Source organism: Dasypus novemcinctus, chromosome 30 (genome assembly GCF_030445035.2).
Source record: "Dasypus novemcinctus isolate mDasNov1 chromosome 30, mDasNov1.1.hap2, whole genome shotgun sequence".
Taxonomy (NCBI): Eukaryota; Metazoa; Chordata; class Mammalia; order Cingulata; family Dasypodidae; genus Dasypus; species Dasypus novemcinctus.
The window spans coordinates 31,562,557-31,579,716 of NC_080702.1; the positions used below are offsets into that span (position 1 = coordinate 31,562,557).

General features: G+C 34.6%; 1 protein-coding gene across 1 annotated transcript; it reads right to left on the reverse strand.

The window, feature by feature from the left end:
• Nucleotides 1–1,440: 1,440 nt before the first annotated feature.
• LOC101418213 (olfactory receptor 7A17-like) lies at nt 1,441–2,394 on the reverse strand. The gene has a single exon (XM_004482137.2). The coding sequence runs from the start codon at nt 2,392–2,394 to the stop codon at nt 1,441–1,443; it is 954 nt and encodes a 317-aa protein (XP_004482194.2).
• Between the last annotated feature and the right edge of the window lie 14,766 nt (nt 2,395–17,160).

The following is a 17,160-nucleotide window of genomic DNA, read 5'->3' on the forward strand; positions in this document are numbered from 1 at the left end:
CTTCTCTAAATTTCTCATGGTACAATCCTAGTAAATAATTATTCTACTGACACAACATAATACAACTGAACAGAACAGAACTCGCTCACAATGAGTCTTCTCCTCCATCTATATGACATACAATTAATGCTGTACTGGCAGCAATCAAGCCTCCCACTTCTCCAGGAAATATACTAGTGTTTAGCTTCGTAACCTGGCATTTATCTCTCACTCAATTTATGGAAGTTTCTTTAGTTGAATGCCTCATTTTAAGGCATCACTGCAAGGTTTCCAATAAAAAAAAACACATCTAAAATGAACTTTAATTTCATCAATAACACACAATTGATTCTTAAGGAATATGTTTAGTTTTTCATGAGAGCAATTTATATGCTAATTTAGAGTGAATCATTATTGTTTCCACACATATTCAGGTCCTGGAGAAGACTGAAAATTTACTGACAAAACAAGGAACACATTTTTTTTTTTGAGAGAAAAATAATAGATGCAGGAATGGGAAAGTAAGAAAAGATCTAGGTATTATATCAATTCAAGAAAGATATAAGAGATCTGAAACACTCTCTAATACTTGCTAATGAAACGTGCTTAAAAACTGTTCCTCTTTAAAACATTTTTTGTGTAAACACATATTTGTAGGTCTACATAAAAACCTGAAGTTATCTCCTAATATTTCAGTTTAATAGTTGAAAAAGTTATTGTAGGAATTGGGGCAAACATGCACCTTGCTTTTATGATCTGTAAATATGAACTGCTATTATAGGACATGCTTAGAGAAATTTCCAGAAAATATTCTTTACTAGGAAAATAAGTTTTAAGGGGTAACCATAGATCACTGGGAGAATAACAGTAATAATTGAGATATTCACTGTTTGAAAGATCAAAGATAGTGTTTTGATTACAGTCTCCCTTAACTTATGATTTGGAATGTGCAGGACAAAGGGGCATATCAGAAATGTATTGTGGATTATTGTAAACCAATTAGATGATTTCTCCAATTCAGGATACGACCTTTTCTTGGAGCCAATGAATAAAAACCCTATTAGGTGATACACAGCATTTTATAAGAGAGTTTATTTTTCACCAAAACCGTAAACACCCGGAGTTTCTTTCATCTGGCACTGACTGCAGTACACCTTCATCCCTCCAAATCCTGCTATAATTATATATATGGAGAGAGATTTACATGTATGGAACCTTTCATTATTGAAAATCCAGGCAGTTGTTTCTGCCTTCAATACTGATTCCAGGAAATAAAATAAGAAAGATCACATGATGTAAAATAATTTAAAAAAAAAAGAAACAGGTGTTCTTTATAGAAAAAAAAATTACAGAAATAGAGTTCTGATATGAGTCAAATAACAGATTATATCTCTATTCACTTACAAAGATTTTATATTTGTATCTCCCAATTTTTGGCCTCTATTAATCATGAGCAATTTTCTAAACTTGGGAAAAGAATCCTTTTATAGAGAGAATGTGTCTCAGCTTTTTAAAGGCCTGCTTTATGTCCTTATTTCTAAGACTGTAGATAAAGGGGTTCAGCATAGGAATGACCACCGTGTACATCACTGAGGCTATTGCATTTGTCCTTGAGTTTTGAGAAGCAGTAGAGCTAAGATGCACTCCAAGACCTGTACCATAAAACAAGGTCACCACTGAGAGGTGAGACCCACAGGTAGAAAATGCTTTATGCTTGCCCTCAGTTGTTGAAATTCTCAAAATGGAGGATATAATTTTAGAGTAAGAGAAAAGGATCCCAGTGAGTGGAATAAAACCCAGAAGTCCAGATGCAAAATACATCACTAGGTCATTTAGGAAGGTGTCAGAACAAGCAAGTCGGATTACCTGATTAAGTTCACAGAAAAAGTGGGGGATTTCCAACTTTGTACAAAAAGACAATCGCAAAACCATTAGGCATTGTAAAAGGGAATACAAAACACTGAATAACCAGGATGCCAGTAGCAGGAGGCCACAGAGCCGGGGGTTCATGATGACCATATAGTGCAGTGGTTGACAGATGGCCACGAAGCGGTCATAGGCCATCACAGTCAAGAGGGCGGTATCTATTTGTCCAAAAAGTATGTACAAAAATATCTGTCTGATGCAGTTTTCAAAAGTTATGATTTTTCTTTCTGTCTGGATGTTCAACAGCATCTTTGGGACAGTGGTGGAGGTGAAACAGATATCTGTAAAAGACAGGTTAGAGAGGAAGATGTACATGGGTGTGTGGAGGTGGGAGTCTGAGATGATGGCCAGGATGATGAGCAGGTTCCCTGTGAGGGTAACCAGGTACATCAACAGGAACAGTCCAAAGAGGAGGGGCTGCACTCCTGTATCTTCTGACAGCCCCAGAAGTACAAATTCTAAGACACATGTTTGGTTTTCTGTTTCCATGTAGATGATGGAATCCCTGGAAGAGATATCAGAATAATGCAAATTTAGCCACGAACAGAAATCATAAAAATATAATAAATGTAATGATTTGTTTTGTAAGCAAATTAAGATTATATTTTTATACATAACAAGAGGCAAATCACTTAAGCAGAGGATTTCAATAGTTTATGTAGATATTGCTCTCTCAAGAACATGGAGAATAAATCCCCAATCTGAAGTGTGGGCTTCAACTAGTGGCTTCATTGCAAAGGTGATATATGGAAAGGCTTATAAATAAGGAACTTTATACTGAAGGGACTTCAAAACACTGTTGATCAACCTAAACATCAAGAATGATAAGTCGTACTGGTAAGCCGCACCCTGGATACAATGTGATAAAATGGAATTTTATCTCTGGTGTCTTCCTCAAAAAACATCAGATCATCAGAAAACTGTAATTGAGGGATACTTTACAATACCCCTGACCTCCACTCCTCAAAAGTATACAGGTCATCAAAAATGAGGAGCACCTGAGAAGCTATCTCAGTCACAAATAGATTAAGAATTTATGACAAGTAACTACAAGGAATTATTTTGGATGGGTGATGTGAAGAACAGAGAAAGATGGTGAGAAGTTCTCAGAAGCTATCTCTAAAATCCTTGCAATTTTTCTGTAAATCTAACACTGTTCTAATAGATAAATTTATTACTCTATTACTCCTGAAACATTGAATTTCAAGATTCAATCCAGATACAATGAAATGACATGTACAAGAATAGCACATTGTTCTAATTCTCACATTCTTCATCAATTGAATCACAACAGTGACACTGATTTCATAAAGTAACTGAAAATAATTAAATAAAATAATGAATATATAATGACAAGCATTGTGCCTAGATTTAAAAGCCACTATTTTAAACATTATGATTCAATCACACACAGATTCACTCCCCACACCTTTCCCAAATCAACTGTGCAATTTTTCATCCCTCATCATCAATGTGGGGTATTAACAACAGTGATAGTCACATTGGCCCAGAGGGAACTTAACTTAGGGCAATTTTCATGATCATTACACATCTCTAAGCCAGCACTGACTTTCCAATTAATCCAAACATAAATATCTATCTTGTGGACAAAACTCAAGGATCTCTATTATCTGGCTGTTGCCAACCTGGCCAGGCTCATTTTCCCCTTTTTACATCCCTGCCCTCATTTTTCATCCAAACTCAAGAACTATTTTAAAACCTCACCAAATCTTGCACATATCCTATTGTTATATTGATTGCACATTTGTGTCCCTATTGCCTTGGTTTACTTCTACCACTTTCTCCTCCTGGAATTACTCCAAATCCTCTCTCAAAGCACAGTACAATCATTAGCTCCCTTGTTAAGCCTTCCCTAGTCTCCACGGGATGAGACCATACTTTTCGACCCAGTAAACCAGAATTTCAGAGCCATGTCTAAATATTGGATATACTCATTTCTATGTCAATTACCCCATTTGGATACAATTTCTTTAATATGAAGAACAAAATATTATCCATTTCTTTATTCCAAAAAAAATATTTAGACCTTTTTATGAAGTAACTGACTACTAAACATTTGTTGAATGACCAAAGGAAAAAAAAATGAATGAAGGGGAAGCAGCTGTGGCTTAATCAGCTGGGCTCCCATCTACAATATGCGAGGCCCTGGTTTTGCATCCCAGGGCCTCTTTGTGAAGGCAGGTTTACCTACACATGGCAGAGAGCCACCTGGCCAGCCGAGCACTTGCTCAGCAAGGTGATATAATAACACGTAAAAGGGAGACAAGCAAAAACACAGAAGATTGTGCAGCAAATGGAGAGAGAGATCAGAGCAAGTGAGCTGAATGGGTTGAGAGGAAATAAATTAAATAAATATTGACACAGAAGAATGCATAGCAAAAGGACACAGAGAGCAGATAGTATACAAAAACCACAAGGGGGAGGGTATTAAAAAAAAGAAAGAATGCAATGAAAAATACTTTCAACAATTGTAGAGAAGGAAGAATGAGTGAATCAAGGAAAAATGCTGCTGAGAGAGAGACAACCCAAGTGTGAGAGCTAAGGCTAAGGGAGGCAACTTGGTAAAAAGAGATATCTAGTGTATCCACTATTTCCACTATGACATTTTAATTGGGATGGTGTATGTTAAGTTTTCCTTACAGGCATTATCTGTTGATTCACTAAAAGTTACTAGAAAAAAATGGGATCATGGACCCAAAATACATTCCCCAGCACCTGTGAAATTCTGTAACTCACTTTGAAATTATCGAGGCAGGGTCTGAGTTCACAAATGTAGATTCTTGTGTGAATTATGAATGAAGTTGGAAGTTCTGCTCTCAGGAAGAAAAGAGAGATGGAATCACTCATGAGGTTTCTAGAAGACAAATTGTGTTTTTGCTTCATCAGAGATTAGAAAAATATATTTGATATAAGGAAGGGGAATCTTTTAGAGTTTACAAGCAATTAGGGATTCCATTCCCAAGAGCCACATTAGTGAAATATTCTTTTGTCTCAATATTCCCTGTGATATTTAGTCATCTGGAGGGAAGAAAGAAAATTGTAAGGAAAACTTTTGAAATTTTGACCTATTTGACAGCTTTGGAACTCCATTTCCTCTCTTATCCCAGTGGACACCTACTTCCCAGGAGGTCATATCTCTTTAGGTCAGTCTCTAGTTTTGCCAGGTTTCCGAAAATGATTTCCCTATTTCTATTTCTGGAGAAAGATTCTGGATAGACTAAAATTTCTTGGGTTTCCAAACCGTCTCCTCTGAAGTTTCTGCTTATAAACGGAACCACCATTTCTCAAGAGGATTTCCTCTTGACCAATTGCTTCTTCTCTCCCATAATTACCAATATCTGTTCAACTCATACAATATATTGTTTTCTCAGACATTCGATGAATATTCGTTCAGCAATATGATATGGTAAAGCTTCAACTACTATCTGGCAGTGAAGAGAAGAATAAGGTACTGTGTTTCCCTGCCAAACAGTTCAGAGTCTAAACAAGCCAAGAGAGAAGTGTGCAAATATAACACCCTAAGGGGTTTCAGTTGTCCTGGTGAATTCTACTTCTTTATGAATGAAGGTTGGATTTTCTAATTCTTCCTTTATGCTCCTGGGATTTTGATAGGGATTACATTAAACTTACAGATCACTATAAGTAGTATTGGCATTTTTTTTAAAGTTTTATTCATACACCATAGAATCTTTCCATAGTGTACAATCTGTGACTGTTTAATCATATAATTTCGCATTCATCACCACAATAACTTTTACAATATTTGCAGTAATACAAAAGAAAAATACCCTACCCTTTCTAACCCCATTTTAATGATTCTTAGTATTGTTATGGTACATTTGTTACAACTAATGAAAATATTAAAATACTACTATTACCTATTGTTGGATTTTTTTTTTGTATTTGTCTTTTTAAAGAAGCTTTACGTTTCAAAAAAGTTACAATAAAAAAACAACAACCAGGAGATTCTCATCTATCCACCACCTCCCCCTCCCACACTTCTCCATATTAACATCATCTTTCATTAATGTGGTACATTTGTTACAATTGATGAACACATATTGCAGCATTGTTACTAAATATGAACTATAGTTTATATTATAGTTTTTACTCTGCTCCACACAATTTTGAAGATTATGACAAAATATATAATGGCCTGTATCTATCACTGAAATGTCATGCAGGACAATCCAGTGTCCCAAAATGCCTCAAAGCTACGCCTTTTATTCCGTCCCATTCCCATCAGAATCTCTGGTGGCCACAGCCATTACATCAATGATAAAAGTTCATCCTTTGCTAGAATAGTAGTAAGTCTATAATAGAATAATACCAAGTCTATTTTAGACCATTGTCCATTCCCCAAACTTGAGGATATTGTGATAGTGATACTGACTCTTTCTAACCGAGCAGGTGCTTAGGTCCCATGGGACAGAAGGATGGAACTATCTTGCTTGCAGTTGTTGACAATCTGTGATTCTTTAAATGGACATTTTCCCTCTTTAGTTTTCCTGGATGAATTCTGTGAACTGGAGAGTAGTAATGTAACTCTGCTGAGATTCAGGGCTCACCTGGCACATGAAAAGACCAAAGATTTGTCTTTGGGACCTATATTTTAAAAGTATAATGCTTATTATAGGATCAAATAATAGGGGTAGGAAAGCCATGTGTATGGAAACTAGAAATGTGTCAAAGCCTGTTACACTGGGGAGCATAATCCAGAGTAAGGCCGACTGAGATGGTGCTGAATTCTTGTGTTTGCCTGTATTGTTTATAGTGTCTGGATGTCTAAAGCACTCAGGAATCCCACTGAGACACCGTTTTCTCTGGCAACTAAAGAGATCCTGTTAAGACATGAATAAGTGGAACCTATGAATGATCTGCTGACTCATATTGAAAACTCTTAGCCATAAAAATTTAATTGTTCTGAACATTTCCCACATTTGCCCAAGGTCTCTTTATGGGGAATATGGGAATGTCCTATAACTTCTCTGTGACTTTTCTGTATTGTGAATTTTCTTTGAAAATAAAGTTTTATAAAGGGAACTGGAGGCATATAAGGCATATAAGGAAGAAATTGTTACTGTACATATAAAGCATCAAATCTTACCGTGATGAAATACAGTGTCTGAAAAATATTATTTTGATTTTTAAAATTCTTTTGATTTTATTTATTTTTAAAAATATTTCAGTTTCTTTTTTATTTTATATGTTTTATTGGCTTTGGTTTTGGTGGGGATTTGGATCAGAAGTGTCACATATATGGCAGGGAAGGATCACTAATGGGGGTGTAGGTAATGGGGGGGTATAAGGAAGGCAGAGACGTGAGCATGCCTCTAATGCATATCAATATGCTCCAGTGTTCAAGGCTCATTGTCTTGGTGTCTGGAGACCCACATATTCACCAAAAGAATATTTAATTCCCACCCTAGGGAGTACTGCTACATTCTTTAATAAAACTTCAAGCATTCCCTGATTACAAGGGCAGCGCCTAGTGATGGAAGACCTACAATTTTTCCTGGACTCTGATATTGATTATTGTAATTTTGAACATTTTCTGGTGAAATTGGAACATAGCCTAGTATTAGAAACTGGCTAAGTGTTACCTACTCAAAACCTCCATTTTGCTCAAATGTGGCCTCCCTGTAAGACATACTTAGTGTATAAATGCACTACCTCCCCCAACCCATGGTATAGGACTCGACTCCCAGAGATGAGCCTCCATGGAACTCAGAGATTAATTCCAAGCACTGAAGAGCATTGGCATCTTAATAATTTTAATTTTTCCTGTCCATGATCACAGGTTGTCTTTCCATTTACTTAGGTGTGTGGTTTTTGTTTTTGTTTTTTTTAAATTTCTTGCAGGAGTATTTTGTAGCTTTCAGTATATGTCTTTCATTTCTTTAGGTAAAACAATTTCTAGTTATTTTATTTGTTTACATATTATTGTGAATTAAAAAAAAATTTCTACTTGGGAATATTATTTGGTAGTGAATGCAATACAACTCATTCTTGTGTGTTAATCTCATGGCTTGCATTTTGCTATATTTAATATGAGTTCTAGAAATTTCCTTGTGGAAGTTTGGTTACTTTCTATATAAAGGATCATGTCATCACTGAATTCAAATTGTTTCCTTCTTCCTGTCCAATTTAGATGCATTTTTAAAAGGATTAGTGCATAATTTCTTTGACAGTTATTTCCACTACAATACTGTGTAGCAAGAATGAAAGCAGATATGCTTGTCTTGCAGCAGTACTCATGGGGAATTTTTTCACTTTTTCAGCATTGAGTATAGGATTAGGTGTATATATATACACATTTTTTTATATGTTTGTGTATATAAAATATGAACATATATATATATATGTGACTTTTAACATATTGAAGACTTTACCCATCATTCTTATTTTTTCTGAGCATTTTTATTGTGAAAGTTCATTGGATTCTGTCTAATGCAATTTCTGAATGAACAGAGGTTTTCAAGTGATTTTCCCCTTGATTACGCTATTTGTTCTACTTTTCTCATTGATTTCATTAAGTTGAAAACCCTTGCATCCTGGGATAAATATTGTTTGGTCAGGGAGGACAATTATTTCAATATTCTGTTGGATTTAATACACTAAGTTTTTTATGGTTTTTGCAGCTACTTTAAAAAAAGAAACTGATCCTAGATTTTCTTTCCTTTTTAAGTCTTTAGGTAGTTTTTGTATCACATTAGCATTACCCTCATAGAATGAGTTGGGAAGATATCCTTTGTCTTCAATTTGGAAGTGTTTGAGAAATACTGGAATTAATTCTTCTTTGAATGTTTGATAGAATTCAACTTTGAAGTTGCATGGTACTGAAATTCTTTTTATTTTGAGTTTTTTGATTATTGATTGAAAGACTTAATTTTTTATATTTTTGTGGAGATCTTCTATTTCTTCTTGAGTCAATTTAGGTAAGATGTGTGCTTCTAGGAATTTGTTCATTAATAGATTATCTAGATAATTAACATAGAGTTTTTCATAGTATTTGACCATAATTGTTTTAATATGTGCAATATCTAGCAATGATCCCAATTTCTATTTATATTTTGCAATTGGCATATTCTTATTTTTTTTCTTTTCAGTTTATCTAAACCTTTGCAATTTTATCTTTTCCAAGAACTTTTAATTTCATGGACACACCAATTTTATTTCCATTTTCTATTTCATTTTTTCACTCAAATGAATCTTGTTTTCTTCCTTCTACTAGTTTTAAATTCAGGTTGTCCTAAGGTGATGAAAAATGCATGAGACTTTTTCTAGCTCACTGAAAAACCAGGTTTATGAAAAAACACTGATATTATTTACTAATATTTGGGATTAACACTTGAGATAAACTACAGCTGGCAGTGGAAAATATACCTATATTGCATTTTGAATCAATTTTATTGAAACATATTCATAAGCCATACAATCCATCTAAAATGCTTAAAAGCAAAGGCATTTGGTATAATTACAGAGTTTTATATTCATCACATCAATCAATAGTACAGAATTTTCATTACCCAAAAAGGAGAGAAACAAACAACCAATTACTAGTACTAACCATTTTACTCTACAAGACAGAAGATTCTATCTTCAACAATGATGACAATCAGAGAGGTCAAATGATTTTAAAGAAATTAAGAAATTACTTGAAAAAGTGGTGATTTGATGTGCAAAATTTAAAGAGAATTTTAGAAACTAGGCATGTAGCACACTATCTTTCTACGTACAAATAAAAGTATCTAGATTTAGATCTCCCATGTTCAACTTCTGTTAATTATGAGAAAACATCTTAACTTGACACAAACATGATTTTATACAGGAATGTATCCCAGGTGGTGAGATTTTTTTAAGGCCTGCTTTTTTCCTTGTTTTTGCGACTGTAGATCAAGGGGTACAGGATTGGAATCATGACCATGTACATCACCAAGGGTATTGCATTACCTCTTGAGTTTTGGGTAGCAGCAGAAACGCTAATTAACTCCAAGACATGTACCATAAAACAAGGTCAAAACTGATAGATTCGGCCTACAAGTAGAAAATGCTTTATACTTGCCCCCAGATGATGGTATTCTCAAAATGGATGATATAGTCTAAGAGTAGGAGAAAACGATCTCGGTAAGTGGAATAACACTCAGAAGTCCAGCATCAAAATACATCACTAAATCACTGAAGACTTTGTCAGAACAAGCAAGTCAAACTATCTGATTAATTTCAAAAAGGAAGTGAGTTATTTCCAACTCTGTACAAAAAGACTACTGCAAAACTATTTCATCACTTAAAACGGAAAGCAAAACACTCAATAAACAGGATACAAGTAGTAGGAGGCCACAGATCTGAAGGTTCATGTTGACCATGTAGTGCAGGGGGTGACAAATGGCCATGAAGCGATCATAGGTCATCACAGTCAAGAGGTAATTATCTAATTTTCCAAAAAGGATAAAGAAATACATCTGACTGAGACAGCTTTCATAAGTTATGGTTTTGATCTCTGTCTTGGTATTCAGCAGCATCTTTGGAACAGTGGTGGAGGTAAAACAGATATCTGTAAAAACAGGTTGGAGAAGAAGAAGTACATGGGTTTGTGGAGTTGGGAGTCAGTGATAATGGCCAGGATTATGAGTAGGTTCCCAATGAAGCTGAACAGGTACATGGACAGGAACATCCCAAATAGCAGTGACTGGATTTTTATATCATTTGAAAGTCCCAAAAGGATAAATTCTGAAACACATGTTTGGTTTTCCATTTCATTTACTTGATGTATCTGCTGGAAAAGAGATAAAAGAAATTCAAATTTAGTCCTAAGCATCTATCACCTGATTAACTAAAATGCTATGGTGAGTAAACACATTATAATAATTTCTTCTTATATAGGCATAGATCTAGTGCCTCTTATCTGAAAATACCAGGGAAAGCAATCATCCTGCTTCTACTTTTTAAATGATGTGCAAGGAGAGAACCCTGTACTCATACATGCAAAGTAGCTGTTTACCTGCTGCCCATTCCTGCTTTACCTTGATGTTATTTCTGACTAGCAATGCAAGTACATAATTGGAAAGATATTCTCTATCAACACTTTTAACTACAAATTCTTAAGAATTAATTTTATTCAAAAAAATGATAAAATCACATTTTGTACCTTGTGATGAAATTTTTGGAAAGAGGTTATTGTTGATTCTAGCACAATATTCTGAATTTAATTTGTGTTACAAAATTGTATACTTGGTAATAGAAAAAATGGAAAAGTTTTAGTTGTATATAGGTTGCTATAATGAAAAGTATTAAATAAATAATTAGAAATATTATCTTTTAAAATATGTAAGGCACAATATTAGTAAAATGCAATGTCTTTCCAACTTGATCTGTACATTCATCTCAATCTAGTTATAAATACAGGCAAGTTATTTGAGGACATTGAAACAATAATTACATAGTTTATATGGAAAGGCAAAAAAACCCAAAAACTAGAAATCCAATATAATACTGTAGAAAAAGATCAAAGTTGTAAGACCTATTCCACCTGATACTATTTAGATACCCAAAACAAGCCTGAAGAAGAACAAAGTTGTAGGACTATAGTAACTGATTTCAAGACTTATTTAAAAATGTAATAATGAAGCATTATGATATTGTTGAAATGGACACATAAACTAATATTAGAGAAGAATCCAGAAATAGATTCACAGAAATGCATTCAAGTGACATGAGACAAAGGGAAAAGATCAATTCATAGGTGAAAGTGTGGTCTTTTCAACAAATGGTTCTGGAACAATGGGATGCACACATGCAAACAGAAATCAAAGTTAGGCAGAGATTGTATACATTTCAGAAAAGGTAAGTCTACTTGAGTCACACACTTACAAATAAAATGCAAAGTTTAAAACTTCTAGGAAAATATGAGAAAACCAAGAAGCCAGTTATTTGGCAATGACTGTTTAGTTATAGCACCCAAAGCATGATCCATGGCAGAAGAAATTTTCTAAGTTTTACATTATTAAACATAAAAAAAAATTTTCTCAGTAAAAGACATTGAAAAGACAATCCAAGACTTAGGGAAAATATTTCCTAAATTCAAATATGCAAAGACCTTTTGGCATCCAACAATAAGAAGGCAAATACCCAATGTAAAAACAAGCAAAAATCTGAACAGAATCCTAACCAAAAAGATATACAGAAGTCTATAAAGCATAAGTAAAAAGATCCTACAAAAGACAAGCAAAAATCTCAAATGATTGCTGCTAAAGAAGTCAGTCTAAAATACTACATTGGTAAGATATCAGCATATTTTATGATCTTCAGGATAAAGCAAAACATCAGGGACAATGGAATGATCAGTGGTTGCCAGGGGATTAGGGGGATTGCAGTTGAACTGAATAGGGCAAGTACAGGGAATTTTTCAAAAGATGAAACTATTCTGCGTTATACTGTAATTGTAGGCACATGGCATTATGCCTTTGCCAAAGCCCTTTAAACTAGACAACACAAAGAGGGAACATTAATGTATGGAAGTAAAAATTCATTTGCAAGGTACAAAAAGTATTCAAAAACAATCTAACTACATTACAAATATATTAAATGCCCTCTCTGAATGTTATGGGAGGAAAGTTGACAAAATATTCATATCGGATATGAACAGTCTATAAAATGATGTCAATGGGCACTGTGCACAAGCACTGTATTCTAGTTGATTATGTTATATCCCATCAATATATGGTTCACGTTACATTGTTTACATGTCAGTCCTTCCACCTTGATCTATATATTCAACTCAATCACAAGTTCTCAATAAACTATTTTGTAGATATTTACAAAAGTATTCTAAGGATTTATGAAAAGGCAAAAGAGTAGCCAACACAATAGTGAACAAGATCAACATTGGAGGATCACATAATGTAAAATGTAGACTTTGGATAGTATCAATGTTTCAATATTGGCTCATCAATTGAAATAAATATACACACTAATGTAAGATGGTAATAATAAAGGAAACTATGTGGGGGGAAATATGGGAAATTCCTAAACTTTCAGTATAATTTCTATAAATCTAAAATTTCCTTAAAAGTGGAGTCTATTATTATTCAAAAAAGATTTGCTATAAATCTACACAATCAAGATAACATTCTATTGGTGATAGAATAGACACCTAGAGTAATGAAACAGGAAAGAACCCAAAAATAGACACACAAAAATAAAGTCAACTTATCTCTGGGATAGGAGCAAAGGTAAATGATTGGAGAAAAGACAGCGGTTTCAACAAGTGGTACTAGACCAGTAGGCTGCACATGTATTAAAAATGAAGCATACATATCTTTACCCCATTGACAAAACTTAACCACAAAATACATTATACTCTTAAATATAAGATGGAAGACTTAAAATCTTTTTAAAAAAGCCAGAGAACATCTAAAGAGCTTTGGATAGGCAAAGGGTTTTAAACTACACACCAAAAAATAAGGCATGATCCATTAAAGAAAAAAAATTGCATGTTGGATTTATTAAAACAATCAGCTCAGCAAAAGACCCTGTTAAAGGAATTGAAAGGCAAGTCAACAAAATGCTTGCCAAACACATGTATAATAAAGTAGTTGAATTCAAAACATACTAAAAACCTTAAAATTCAACAGTAAGAAACAAGGAATCCAATTAAAATTGAGTGAAATATATGAACAAAACCTCACCAAAGGAGATATACAAATTACAACATTGTGATACCACAATGCACCTATTAGAATGATAAAAAAATATATATAACTGCCAAAACCAATTCCCAGGGAGAATGAGGGGCAATACAAATTCTCATTTTGCTTTGAGAGTACAAAATAGCACAGGCACTTTGGAAGACAGTATGGCAATTTCTTTCAGGGACAGCCAAGAGCCAGAGTTCAAAGAATTTAACAACAAATATGTAATTAGTATTAGATCATAACCTAAAGTATAAAATAAATGTGAGTGAGTCATAATGATATTAATGAATAATTGGATAAATGAATGAATGAATGAATAGCATCTCCCATGATAATTACAATAATTTGTGTAAATATTCTACTCTTAAGAAGTCAGTTCATTAACTCCGTTAACTCTTCGCTCCTCAAATTTCTACGGCATATAGTGACTTGCTTACACAGTGTACAGCATGAAAGAGAGGGAGAATGTAAATTTACAGTGGATAAACCTAACAAAATCTATCTCAGCCATGAAAAGTTAGCATAAACAGTGATAGCTCACACACACATACACATCTTTGATATGACCCAATGAAAATATCACTTTAACTTTGTGTTCTTCCTCCAAAATTTCCCTCCTGCATAGTCCCTGAGAGAAAACTTAGACAAACCACAACAGAGAGACATTTTAAAAAGTACCCTATAAATCAGACGGTCTACCCTGGCCAGCTAACATGGAGGTGAAGAAGGTCAACCACCATACCAGGGAGCCAAGAATGCCTACAACTGAAAGCAGGAGAATTGCATCCATCATCCATGTGGAACCTAAGCCCCCTCTTGACATAGAAAGGGAGTGGGAATAGCCATCCCAGGGTCCACAGCCTGGGGGAATGGAGTATGGATTGTAGTGTATTTTCTGATATTCTACTATGGAACTATTGTGATTAGTAATGGAAGAAATAGTGGCACTGATGTGGAGAAAGTGGCCATGGTAGCTGCTGCATGTAGGGAGAGGGAAGAGGAGATGTGATGTGGGGGCATTTTCAGGACTTGGAGTTGTCCTGGGTGGTATTGCAGGGACAGATGCTGGACATTATATGTCCTGCCATGGCCCACTGGGTGGACTTGGAGAGAGTGTAGGCTACAAAGTAAACCACTATCCGTGTGGTGCAGCAGTGCTCCAAAATATATTCACCTAATGCAATGAACATATCATGATGATGAAGGAGGTGGTTGATGTGGAAGGAGTGTGGAGAGGGGGTGCGAGTATATGGGGACCTCATATTTTTTTTAATGTAACATTTAAAAAAAATAATAGGTAAAAATAAATAAGTAAATAAAGTCCATATTTTTGGTTTAAAAAAAAAAAGCACCCTAACAATCTCCTCAAAATTATCATGGTCATCAATACAAAGAAAATTTGAGAAACTGTTGCAGAACAGAGAAGCCTAAGGAGAAATGACCCCCTAATCTAATGGGATATACTGGGTGAGAAATACTCATAATGTGGGAAACTTTCTGTATATACCTTCACAAAATTTATGTAGAGTAACTCTATTCAAAATACATTTTATTAAAAAAGAAATATGTTGATGAAATACATATAATTTGGAAGCAACAAACTCTATGCTTGACTGCAGACTCCACTACATGCCTCAGACAGAAAATAGCATTCCTCTGAGTCAAATTATTGAACTATAAATTCAAAATATGGTTACCAATTTCATATAGTTAAATGAAAGAGCAAATATGAAATGTACAGGGTTGTGTTTAATTTTAAGGAGTGAATTTTTTGTTAATTTTGGTTTAATCACTCACAGATTTATTCCTAACCTCTCCATTCCCACTTCTTTTAAACCTTTTAAAATGAAGTTCCTGTTTCATACATGAGCATAAACAGTAAATATATAATAAAATTTGTGAACCTACCAAACAAACACGGATATCAACATACAGGGCTCCCATAAAATTGTGAAACAATTGTGACAAACCATGAAAAAACATTGTCAAAGCATGGTTACTACTAATAGCTATTGCCCATGTTTTACATTGGGTGTCCTTTTCTCCAAACCCACACCACACAATTATTATCACCCTGTAGTAGTATTATATATATGTTATATTTCATGAGCGATTTTCTCATATTTGTTCTGTTAACCATAGCCAGTCATCCACTACTAGATTCCCTGTGTTATATAGCCCCTGCTTTGTAAAATCCATCTAAAGCATACACTGAATGGGTCTCAGGTTTATCAGAGTTGTGAAGCCATCACCTCAGTCAATTTTAGAATGTTTTCATTACTCCAAAAGGAAAAATCCATAACCCTTACAGTTCCCTATTAATGTCCTTTAGAATTAATAAAATATCTTCTTTGACACTGATGGAAAAATGTTGCAAATACTGAAAATATTGTCCTTCAATTACATTAGTTGTAACGTTCCTGTATATCACCATATTCTTAACAATTTGTAAATGAAGAGCATTCCTATACTATTAACCACCTCTACTATGCTACTTTCACACCTCTGCATTTCTCTATGACTTGGACCACATTCACCCAGAGTGACCTATCCATGGGTCTAGTCAGATCCTAGACTTCACCTGCAATAAAACCTTCAATGAATTTCCACTACCTTCAGAACATTATCAATTCTTTTGCCTAAATGTAAAGTTCCCTATTATCTGGCTGCTGTTTACCTGGCTAAGCTGATGTATTACTTTTCATTCCCTGACCACTATTGTTTGGTCATATATTAAGAACTCTGTGATTTTCTAAGCACAACTTATGTTTAATTGACTACCAATAAACTCTTCTTCTTGCTCTTGCCCAATATTCATGCAACAAAATTTCACATCCTCTTTTAAGATTCAATACAATGATAAGAGACCCTGGGGAGCCATCACCAATCTCTCCACGAAGAATAATCGGTTTTATGAAAAAGTTCAGGATTGCTGTGCCAATTAAAGATCCTGCATTTGTTTATTACTTTGTCTCTTGCCCTGTTAAAATGTTAGTCCTTTAAAAGAAGGAGCAATGTCTTACCATTTGTTCATTCCCAGAATACAATTTAGTAGTGTATTTAAAAGTTGCTAAATAATTGTATGTTGACTGACCGAAAGAGAAAAAGATGGAATGAGAGTCAACATATATTGCCATAAGTGAGAGCCAACACCAGAGGAAGCATATGGGAGAATGAATAGAGTTTATTGTACCCAAAATCTCCCTCCAGAATCAGCGACTTCCACTTGGAAGCAGTTTGTCATTAAACTCTCCTTAACTTTCTTCCCATGGGACTGTGGGAGAGTGTGGGCTATGGTGTGGACCAATGACCCTGAGGTGCAGTGATGCTCAGAGATGTATTCACCAAATGCAATGAATGTCTCATGATGATGGAGGAGGTTGTTGTTATGGGGGGAGGAGTGAGGTGAGGGGGGTGAGGGGTATATGGGGACCTCATATTTTTTTAATGTAACATTAAAAAAACACAGAAAAAAAAGAAAGCTAAAACAAAAACAAAAAACAAACAAAAAAAAGAGGTCACTGACACCAACCACTTCTCC

Coding starts and splice junctions, on each gene's coding strand:
- LOC101418213 (XM_004482137.2), bottom strand. CDS start 2,394: ATGGAAACAGAAAACCAAACATGTGTCTTAGAATTTGTACTTCTGGGG.